Source organism: Netta rufina, assembly GCF_964035555.1.
Source record: "Netta rufina genome assembly, chromosome: 5".
Lineage (NCBI taxonomy): Eukaryota > Metazoa > Chordata > Aves > Anseriformes > Anatidae > Netta > Netta rufina.
Window position 1 is genome coordinate 59233826 of NC_140128.1, and position 12298 is coordinate 59246123.

The following is a 12298-nucleotide window of genomic DNA, read 5'->3' on the forward strand; positions in this document are numbered from 1 at the left end:
CTTCTTTGCTTCCTGACCGGCCAAACTGCCTCCCTGTGTGCAATGTCAACTGCAATGCCACCCGAGGAAAGGTGGAAGAAGGGAGATGATGCTGCTGGTACATCCAGAAGTTCAACCAAAGAGTGAGCACAGGAAAAAGAAAAGGACCTAACACCAAAACACGACTTGGGCCTTTACATACACGGATGCCTCTGTGATGTGGGCCACCCCTGCTCCATCTCTTCCTTTCAGGCAGTGAGCAGAAGCGATGAGCTCGGACACAGATGCAGACTGCTGCACCACAGCCCTGGATACTTCCCCAGGATGCCCAAGGCTCTTGGCTAGCTGAAGGCATTTATGAGACTGAATGAGACAGCAAAATAGTTTTTCAAGGAGATCTGTATATTTAAAAGGTAGCCAGATAGGGAAAATAAGGGAGAGATTTTGAAGGCTCCAAAGTAAAAGGCTTTGTCAGAGCTCTGGCTAAGGGTTGAATAGGCTTCCTAAGCAATGAAAAGCTGCATGGAGCTGAGGGGGGAAATAAGCTGTGCTTGGCAGTGGTGGGTGTGGGTGCAGGGCTTCCAGCAAGCCAACGAGCAACCTTACATATAAATATTGCAGAGGTCAGAGGGTGACGAGAAAAGCCAACCATAAAAGCTGGAGCACATTCCTCTAAAATGAAATGGATACGGATTAAGAACAAACTGAAATGGAAACAAAAGACGACAATGCACTAGATGCATTTCAAATCTGTAACTTTATTTGCCTACCTGCTTAATTATTCAAATCTGTTTGGATTCCAGATTGCAGTATGCTCCTTATTTCTAATGAAGTTGCCAACAGGAAGAGGTTGTTAAGCTGGCAGCACAGCTCAGTGAGCTGAGCAGGCGTGCAGGCAGCACAGACAATCCTCCTCTGGAACTTTAAGCCTATTCCATATAAACATTGTCTTTTGAGTATAACAAACATTTGGTTTTAACTTAAAAAGAGGCAAAACCTAAAGACAGATTCTAATGGAAATAGGGTATTTTCAACCCACACCAAAACCACTGCTAAAAATAAAGTCAGAGGTCTCAAAATGTTCTAACGTTCTCAGGGGATGTTGCTTTTTTGTATCATATGGAGGGAGAACAGGAACCCCTTTATTTCAGCAGTTCTAACAGCATTCAGCAAAGAGGAGCTCTCTGTGTATAACATCATTCGTTACATATGGCAGGTTCCCAATCTGCCTCACATTTTGTTCTGGGAACGTAAACAACAGATTTAGGAAAATACCACCAGGAATCATTAACACCTTTGTTGAACAAGCTACCAATAGGGCTGTCTCCATAAAATAAATAAATAAATAAATCTGTCTTTACTCTTCACCAATATTCAATGCAGCAAGGGGGAAGGCAATAAAAAAAGTGCAATGCTCACATTTCATTCCTCTTCAGTTAGGATTCACATCAGGAAGGTATTCAACAATCAGAAACAAGAGAAAGTGCTCAGGACCTCACAGAATCTGGCTTTCAATTAATAGTTACATACATACGTGTTTTTTCTTCCTCATCAGTTCATCTCAGTGTTTTCATTTTTTTCCAAATGACGACTATAAACAGTGTATTAACTTTACAGAAAAAGATGCTGAAGCCCAGACAGGAGATCTGTGACCTGCCAAAGTCCCATAGCAGAGCACAAGAACTGTCTCCAGCCCTTTGACTCAGTGCACTCACCAGACCATAGGGACCAAGACATGCTGTCTATAGCACCTACCTTTTCTGCATGCTGTATTAAAACTGTGGCTTGCTGGCAAAAAGCTTAACAGATGGTATGCACTTGAAAATGCATAGAATTATTGTATATGCAAAATATGATTGTATTACTTCCATATGACTAACCCGGCTTTCTTCTGGAATAAGTTAAAGCATATCTGCCGTACAGAAATTAACATTGTGTAAACTAAAACACCATTTCAACAGCACGTATCACCCACTTCAAAGCAATTAGATATGAAAACTAAACCACAGTTAATTCCTTTGAGTTTCAGTATCTGAAGAAGTCAGATAAAATATTCTGAAGAGCATTAGTTTTCGTTAAATATCTGTAACAGCTTTTAATTATTATTATTTTATTTTTTTTTACCTCAGTTAGATTTTCGGTGGCTCTTTCTTTGTCATTTGACAACAAAGATCAACCATACAATTTTTACCATTTCATAAGAAATGTGCCCTCCTTTGTTAGAACTCCCTGCATGCTTTTCTGTTACAGAGAATCAAGTCTAAACCCTAGCTCGAATCATCACGGCTTGTCATGTCTACATGCAAGCCTTGTTTACAGACATGCTTTCTCTGAGCCCAAAATTACTTTCAAATGCATCCATGAACTAGAACAGCTTTCTTCAGACATCTGTGCAAATTCACAAAGAAATATAAGAACTGGACTCGTTTAAAAACTCTTGCAAATAGCTTCAGCCCAAGACTTATTTCAACATTACAGTTAGAACTCTGTTGTTGCTGTTGGTGATGTTTTTTGTGTATTTTTTTTTTAAGATAAATTTTAGGAAAGAGGTCAAAAGTTAAAGTAATTTATAAATATTACAAATGAATTTCCATTAGCTCTGGAGAGGTTGTGGCTGCTCCTCAATGTTAAACTTCGGAAGAATACTTCCCAAGGTCCTGCAAACACTGCAGCTCTCCAGGGATACCCTAGGGAGATGTTTTGACAGCTTTGAAGTTTGGTTTTATCACATGGTTTAGTTCCTAATGGATTGCCTTGGTCTCCTGGATGGCATGTTTGTTCAACTTGCCTTCAACTCTGTTTATCCCTTTGTAAAACAGGTATTAAATGCAAGTCAATGCAGGCCAGAATGACAGGCGAGAGGGGGAACATTTTTCCAGGCTCCCAAAAAGATTCTTGATTCTCTACCTTGATGACAGTGTGAGTTGCATGGTCGTACTACATATAACACACGTGCATTAACATACTCCTTCCCTGTAAAAAGCAGAAAGGGTGCAATATTTTTCCTCTTAGATCTGCCTAGTAGGTCTCACTTCAGATATTTGGAAACATCTACCTCACAGGGGCCTTGAAAAGGTGAATATCAGGGTCAAAAATCCCATATGGCTCAGAGAAAAGAACTTTTCCTTTCAGCAGGAAAGAAGAATAAGGTCATTGACGTATTAATGAATCTTGTAAACTGCCTTAATGAAGTTCTAGTTTTCCTTGCCTTTTTTTGAACTCTGTCACTCCATTGTACATGTAAATTTAATTTATTTGGAGTATATTAAATTTTCTTCTACGCTAGTTGAAGTAAGTAATAGTTAGAAGCTAAGAAAACAGAACTCTATTCCATTACTAGTAGGGAAACAAAAGTACGTGTGCCAGCTCCCTTCACTGCACTGTCAGCAAAACAAAAATATTGTTACATTTACCAGTCCAAAATATAATTATTTTAAATCTTTTCACATGCTTGAAAGTTCATACACATTTCCATGCCTCAGCAAAACAAATGTAATCTGTCCAAGCAGGCACATACTGAACTCAAAGAAAACTCTGAATTCTACATAAAATGTAACGGGGGGAAGGGAAGACAATTCATTTCAAAACAGACTTATGAAAACATTTAAACAATAAGAGAAAAAAAATAGATAAGCTGTGCACTGATTTTTAACTTACCACAAGAGCAAAGTACACCATAAAGAAAAATGATAAACTACTTGTGTAGCCAAGAAAGCCTGTAAAATAACAGTAAAAATAAAAGAGAATTTATAAGGAAAGTGATCCTAATGTACAGCTAAAGCTTTACATTTTAGGCATGTTTTCTATTACAGTGCTTGGTATCTGGGGCTTAGGACTCAGAATAACAACATTCCAACTGCCTGTCACAGATCATTTATGTAGTTTTGTAGGGCAGAATTAGAACTGGCTTACCACTAATGGCATGCTGTAAGTAAATGCAGCTCTTTAATGTTCTGCTGTAAAGATTTTATTTTAGTATTGCAGACAAAATACTACTGCAACCCAAGTAATAGGTTAACTAGGCAGGGCTGGAAGGCAGAACATACTACAACAACTTAAGTAGTCCCCGCCATCACCAGCCCCCTGCCAGTTAAAATAAATAAATAACCCATTAAGGTTTTAAAGTCCTCAATTGTAATTGCTACTAAAGTAGAATAATATTCGCTTATCTCCTTTAATTACTCACCAATTTTAGGAAGAAGTGCAAGGGGAAAAACAATGCAGACCGAAGTAATGAGTAGCAGCAGTCTCCCATCAAGGTACCAGGACCTGTTGGAAAAGCTACTTAGGACTGATCAGAAGTTCATGAGTCCTAAAAATCATGTTTTCTTTAAAACTGTGAACTTGGACAAAATATTTTCTAGGATAAAAATAAATAATTTCCAGTTTCAGGGTTTTTACCCCCAGTGTCTGTACTGTGATATAAAATAGAGCTCCCAGACAGTAAGGAAGCGGAGCACCGTCCCATAACGAAGCGGCACGGCAGGCCATGTTCTGTGGGCAAAGGTCTGCATGGAGCAGGGCTCTGATGTGTACAAATTATTTCTCAGCAGCACAGTATGTGAATCCCTGCCTTTATTCAAAGCAATGATCAGAGTGCCATGAGTATTGCATGCTCTACGGATTTCCAAAAGAAGCGATTACACAACATGCTACACGTATCTCAAGTTGGATTACATTAAGTTGTCTACTTCCACTCCTAGAAGAAGTGTCAACTTTAAATACCACTCACTGCAAAACCTCCCTTCAGTTTATCACTCCTGCATGACTTAGTTCCTCAACATTTCCAAGAGGTATGAAGTATAAAGCTAACAAACCAAAAGTCAACCCATTGGTTTAAAAATTCCATTACATTTTCTAAACACGGTAACTTTCCGTTCTGCCCAAGTTTCATTATTCCTATCCCTACAGGGTTCAAATAATAGAGGAAAACTACAAGAAAATCAGCTTTAAGTTAATTCGAAATGTTTCCTGTCCAGAGGTAAAATGAGAAAGAGCAGCAATAAAAAAAAAAGACTTCCTTATTTTTAATTTTGCACAGTGATCCTTCATTTTTTGCAACAACTGGGAGACAAAAGAGATGGAAATTATTATAATGAGATTTGCTACAATGCTTATACATAAAGACATACATATAAAAAGCACCATAGAGGCATGTGAAGTCTTAATGCAGTGGAAATCTCATCTTCAGACAGAGGAAAGTACAGATGTGTAAGCTGTTAAGAAACAGAAACATCTTGAGGGTGGCTCCCCCAAACTTGGTAACCACCATATCCTGTACTGATAAACATCTTGCACATCAGCCTCCGACTTTACTACCTATAAACACCTTGGCCTTTGACCTTCAAGTTTATTTAGTCCAGGATATGGTTAGCACCTAATAAACAGGCAGCACCTCAAGTTATCATAAGGAGAGTAGTGTAACACCTGTGTTAAAGGAAAATTACCATTTACACATATGAATGACTGTCATACACGGTGGCCAACCACTTGTGTCACTTGTTTAAAAAAATACATGTAATGTAAATGAACAGAGGAATTTCAAGGCTGAAGAAATCTTGCCCCTCTCTGTATCAAAGTAACTCTTAAGTGACAATATCTGTATTAAAAATAATTCAAAATACATCACTCTTCAAAAAATGTATTACTAGTCTACATGTGCTACTGCTACAGTTAAAAAGCAGCTTTGCCAAGATCAACTGCTTGCTGTAGTATTGTTAATATTGTTGAAAGTAATACTGTTGACACTTACAGGTCACAGTTTTAAACTTTTTCCTTCTTCCTAGTACGGTGGATGTGCACATTAGGAGCAACAGGAGAGCAGGCAAAGTATAAAGAATTATGCTTAAAGGTAACAAAAAATTATGCTTAATGGTAACTAAAATGCCTCAAATATGTACACATCGGGCTTCTATTTTAAGTCACCCAATTCAAGACATGCAGCAGATCCATACTTGCTCACAAGCTCAACAGGCCCAAGGAAAAAAAATGATTTGGGTTACTTTATGGTAAATGAAAACAAAAGCACTTATGGTGGAAGGGAAAGAAGAAAGAGTAAAATTTCAGTGAGGTGATGTGAAGGAGAAAAAAAAAATTTGTGTTTACTTTTCAAATATCCAATTCTTTTATTTATAAGAGCTCAACCTACTCCTCTACCCCCCACCCCCCAAAAAAAAACAATGACAAAAAATCCACCCAGAACAGCGGGCCAGCTATTGGTTATCAAAAAATGTGTCTATTTTCTCCCAAAATACCATTGTAGAAATATATTTATTTTCCAAAGGCAGAATAAATGTGTTTATATTTCCTTTACAATCAGTTTAATCTGCAGATATAATCCTACATGATAAACGCATTCCAAGTATGAAATTCAGAATATAAATCCTTGCCTCTACTGAAAATACTTTGGCATGCAGATGTTCCTTCTCCCTCCCCCATATTTTAACTAAAAGCAGACATTTATAAATTGCTTTAATTTCATTCCTGAATGCAACAGGACAAGAGATTCATATGTTCTAAATTAGGATCTTACTCTCAGTCCATATCAATTATATAACACACAAGCAAGACAACTTAATTGCATCAATCATATCCCCCTGACGGGGTCATTAAATGTTAACAGAGGGCTCACAAATTACAACTTTTTTAACACAATCCTCATTTGAAACTATGTTCATGTCATTAAAACTATGCACAATTCTTGTTATGCAGACAGAGTGAAACATCTCAGCTTCAATTAACAAGTGTTTAAATTGTGTGTTTTTGTTTTTTAATTAAGACATAAAGGTATATTACACACTGGGTCTGATCCTTTCAAACACATGCACACCTGCTTACCTTTAGCTAGAGAAGTAATTCAATTTGCAAAATATTATTTAGGTGACTTTCCTCAAAGTATGCTTCGGGATGGCATATGAGTATGAAACATTTTTCACAGATAGTTTAACTGACGCATCTGATAAATTCTAACTATGGTTAAAGACAAATTCTGCACCCAAATGAATGCCTATCAGATGCCACACTGACTTAAAACCAGAGCAGTTGTGTAACCACATCTGGAAACAAGTAGGCCAGCTAAAACAGTTTAATCAAAGCAGGCAATATTTATGCCCTTTGCATACATAAGCTGCTGCTTTGGCTTGCTGATTACCTATTTGTGTTGGAAAATTTTGTACAATTTAAGATCTCTTAGCGAATAGATACTCTAATACCATGAAAGTGATATTAGAATTGATATTCCATATCTGATATTAGAATTGATATTCCATATTAAGAAATGCATGGAGACAAAAGATTATGATTCATCATGACAACAAATGTGGCAACATAATATATGAAATATGGACGTGGGCATACACAGACAGTCAGCTATGTCCTTGCGGCTGGAATACCAGCTGACCACTGCATTTGAATTATTTGCTAGGGCAAAGAATAGAGGAGTCAAAATGTGTCCAAAGAACATCAATCAATGGAATAACTCCTAGTAACAGACGCAGAAACAGTACAAGACCTTGGCTGAAAATTAACTTACTATTTGAGCTGTGGTTAGTATTCCTATGGACAATCTCAGCTCTTTCTAAATGCAAAATTGAAGTTCATTCCCAAACTGTAATTTCAGCTAAGGAAGAAGTATGGGTGGTGGTAGTGCTGACAGCGCAGTGAGAATTACTGTGGCTCATATCATTTGTAGTAACTGGCTCAGCCACTGCAACCTGTCTGCGTGTTCACCAGTGCTCTCCTCTCAAAGATCTGCATCAGGACCCTGATAACATCAAACGCTGGTGGGAGCATTATCTAATAGGTAGTTTAATAAAAGAGTCTTTTACACTGCCTTTTTTAGACTGAACAGTATTTTGGCCAATATGTATGCATGTGGGACCTCCAAATTCTACCTGTTTAGAGTGCTCGTAAGCTGTTTAAAGGTGTATTTTTGTTGGGAAAAGTCACTTTGCATTAACAAGGCTGACAGCAAATTCAAAGGAAGAGCAGTAAGTGATGTTTTCTGCTAAAAGTACAGAAATGGTCAGATGGGAACACACAGCCAGCAGATACAGTAGCTGACTCAACACCACTGTGTATGAACAAGGGAGTTGAAAGCGCAATTTTGAAGGAGTAGGTGATAAAACCCAAATGAAATGCTAATGACTATCACAGCTGGAAAAGATCCATTAACAGACTAAAATGACATTTACACATGAAACATAATCGTTTATTAAAGCCCTCTACTAAATATATATTATTGTGAGGGTATAAGGAGGGCAGGAAGATTACCACCACATGATTTTTCAAAGCATACCTTATAAAATTGAAAAAATATAAATGAAACATATAATTTGAACTAAAGTAACTTTTAAAAACGAATTTCAACTTAAAAATTCAAACAAAACATTCAAGTACAGTACAAACATCACACAACCGTTACAGAACTTCAGCAAATTTCAATCCAGGGAAAGTTTTGAGTTCAAAACATCTGAAAATAGCAGCTTGGAAAAACTGCAGTGACACAGTGCAAGATACACTGTTATGAGTGACAGCAGCACTGGAACAACTTGAACAAGATATTTCAGTGCTGAAGCTGCAATGTTTGTTTTAGCGCAGGCACAGATTCCTTGCAACAGCTCTAATAGAAATCTGAGGGACGCACTCATTACATACAGCTTTATAGCTCAGTTGCGAAGAATAATTTCTTTACTGAGAGCCAAGTTAAGGAATTATAAACCGAGTCTGGAAACCTGGCATTTTTCCCAAGGCAAGTCCAATTACTGGAGCAAGACAACAAAATATTTAAATTTAAATGTCTGCTGGATTTTGTACTGTGGTTTTGAAATATTTTAAGTGATAACATGACAGCAGTTTAAATGTTTCTCCTCCTCTCCCTCCTGTCCCCCTCTGCTTCCCCTTTTAAATTTTTACAGAAGGGAGATTTCTTTAGATGGAGTTTTGCCACTGACTTTAAGGTCGTCTGATGGGAAATCACTACGAGGAAAGAAATAGGCTCTCTGTGTGCGCGCGGCAGAAGGTTTACACATGCCAAATACATTTCTTATTCCAAGAACTCCTGTAAACGACTAATTTTTTTGGCATGTGAGATCAGAGGGAAGTGTCAGTACCCATCTCCTTCAGCAGTCCTGAACCACTTTCTTCTTCAAGATAAATACATAAGGTTTGAAGCACTTTTCCTTACCCGCTCTCGTCTCCACTTAAGAAGCCCGCGACAGCACCAGGAAGTTCAGTCTTAACAATTAAAAGATAAGATGACATAGCTGGAAACAGAAGCAGAGCAGATTTAGTAGAGGAATACCAGTATCTCTGTTTGTAACAATTAGCATGGCTTAACCAGCATGGTCACGACTGGAACATCTCAGCCACATATTAGACACCATGGCACCAGGGTCAAAATTTATTTTCTCTTGTGCTTCCTTTAAAAATAGCTGCAAATCCCCGAGTATTGTACTGACGATAGCTAATGCCTCCAAAGAGGCTGTTACGATGTGAGCCTTGAAACAAGGAAAATAGAAGACAAGGGACTAACAAAACAACACAACACACGACAGGCCCTTTACCTAGGGGTACAGATCTACAAGCCAGAGACAGACTTGAAGGCTGCAGCACTTCTCCTTCCCTACTCTTTATTAGATGTTAACAATGATGAGAGTAAATCGTGAGATTTGTTTATCAATAAAATAGATTTTTCATGAAGACTCGGTTTTTATTGTTGTTCAGTTCATGCTGCACTGAAAAAATATATGACAAGGTTAAACACAAGAATGGGACTTGAAAGGTTCTTCTTATACTGCATGCATAGATTTGCAGGAACTGTGAACATGAAGAGAAACTGTTAGCTACTCTTAAGGGAATGACGATTGCTGATATTTCTACTCATAAGAAAGCAATGATGCATATAAATAAATCCAAAAGCTAATTCACAGTATCAATTTTCTCTTTTACTCCATAAAATGATCTAAGGCCTAAGTAAGAGTTCTTATACTTTTATTACGACTGATACTAACCTGATACCTTCACATACTGCTCATGTCACTTTTTGCTTTTACATAAACATCAAGCATTTATATGACCCAGAAACCAGCAAAGAAACACTCAAAGCATCAAGTTTTACAAACAGATTCAACAAATATCAAAGCCTCCTTGAAACTTCCATCTGTCAAAAGCAAGCAATTTTAGTAACGTGCCTACAAATGCCTTCAGTTATGTTTAAAGCTTGACAAAAATTAATCTGTTGCACTCAAATTTTACTGTTTTGCATTCAGTAATTCTTAAGAATTTTACTGTGTTGCATTTACTAACGCATTAAAATAATAACATAAATTTTTAAGAGGTAAGACAGTAAACCTCCATAAACTAATTTTTTAAGAGTGCTTTTTTTTTTTTTTTAAACGAGTGTTTTGAACCCTGGAAAATATGTGGACTCTGACATTGCTGTACCACAGCAGTTAACATTAAATCTGAAGAAAGGGACTGCAGTCCCCATAAAGTAAGGGAACTGTATTAATACAGAGTGACATCTACCTACCGCAAGGTTAAATTAAAAACAGTTGCTAGGTCACTAAATAAGGAAATATTCACTTCTTTATAATTAAAAGCTCTGATTTTTCTCGTATTTGAGTATATCCCCCTGTTGACATGTAGCTGTTGCTTGGTGGTGGTGAGGTATTTATCTGCTGTCCCGATTTTACTCTGCTATTTGCATACTGGAGAATGAAGATTCAACCACACCGATCTTTGCAGCGTGTGCACTTCTACATCACCAGAATTTGTAAGAAAATCATCACACTTTTTCATGCTACGATACAGACAGAAGCATATTTCACCCTAAGCAAAGATGTATTTTCATAATACTGTGTGTGAAAAAGAGAAAAAATCCTCTAAATTTTAATTCAACTTTAGCCTTCTTTCTTGCATTCTACAATGCTTTTACACAAGTAGTTCAGAACTTTGATATATTTATGTACTTCAGGAAGATTTTAAAATTAGTTCTTTTGCAGGCTCAGCTGCAGAAAGCTTCAATTTAATTTCCAGATCAGATTTCCTCCTAATATGCAATCTGTCACTCTTCCCTTGCATTCCTATTAGCCTCTGGCTAATCATTTGATCACTTATCCTTTGTTGTGCACTTACTCTTTGTTTTTAAAAGAGGAGTCCTATTTCACTGAATTCCACTCCGAAGTAGGGAACCAATCATGCACTAAGAAACTTGCACATGCTAAACATTTGTATGCATCTTTCTTCCTCTCTCTGTGCATATGGGAAACAATCTCACATAGTAGGATTTTTTTTTGTTGCCAGTTTATCTTCTCCTGTTTGTTCTATAAGACGAAGACAATAAATAAAAAAGTAATTTATAGCTTGATGCTCAGATAAGACACGAATCTCTTAAATAAACTGGGGCAGGATGCCCTCACTAAATACAGTTGAAAAAGTCAAATCCTGCTTTTTTTTTTCTTTTTAATTTACAAATGCAGCTGTACCTCTCATGAGAAACAGATCCTTGAAATTTTGCTCAGCATGAAAGAAGTAAAAGACACTAACCACTTTATGACACTCTATAAACTATGAATAAATAATACATAATAAATTATACATTATAAATTATACATTTCACTACAAAGTGAGTGCAGAACATTGATTGTTTTTAAAGTTGAAACCAAAACAGAGAAGTATCTTGAAAAAGGACGCAGCAACTGAAATATTATCTCCAGTAGGAATAAAGTGCTTACAATATGCCAGATAAAAAAATCATTTCTTCCACTGCAAAAAATAAACTTTACGTAACTTCCCAGATGCCCACCATGACCAAAAGCATGTCAAGTTATATCGTAAAAATTAAATGTCAACTACCCTTGGCAGTCCTGATGTAAAACGGAAGGAAGAGATTACACAGTCACAAGGCTAAACTGTGGCACAAGTGAACACAACAAAAAACCTATCTTGGGCTTTGATTTATTCCACTTTTGAAATACTGACTTCGTGTCACTTGCAAAATAGCTGTAACATTTTAAACGCTAACTTTTAAGGCACCTTTTATCACGTTTAAAAACAAACAAGCAAACAAAAACTACATTAGATGTATATTGTTCTTTAGAAGCGTTCAAAGAAATTAGCAAATGTCAGGAGTAACATTCCCTTCAGTTTGCTCACCTTTCACATACGTAACGTGAGAGCAACACTTACTGCTTTTGCATTCCATTTCATCCCCTAAACTCAAAAACGATAGCTTTTCTTCATGTCACCTACTCTTTCCAAGATGAGACACCTATCTTTATCACTGAATGAGATAGGTTTCCTGCAAAATGAAAGGCGT

At 37.0% G+C, this 12298-nt stretch overlaps 1 protein-coding gene across 2 annotated transcripts in view; it reads right to left on the minus strand.

The window, feature by feature from the left end:
• SLC38A6 (solute carrier family 38 member 6) overlaps positions 1-12298 on the minus strand; it is a 44764-nt gene that overhangs the window by 16200 nt on the left and 16266 nt on the right. For both annotated transcript variants that reach the window (XM_084288400.1, XM_084288401.1), the window contains exons 6-8: positions 9164-9242; positions 4166-4248; positions 3637-3695 (exon numbers count right to left, since the gene is read on the minus strand). In XM_084288400.1, the coding sequence (XP_084144526.1) occupies positions 3637-3695; positions 4166-4248; positions 9164-9242 (221 nt within the window). The remainder of the gene's footprint in view (positions 1-3636; positions 3696-4165; positions 4249-9163; positions 9243-12298) is intronic.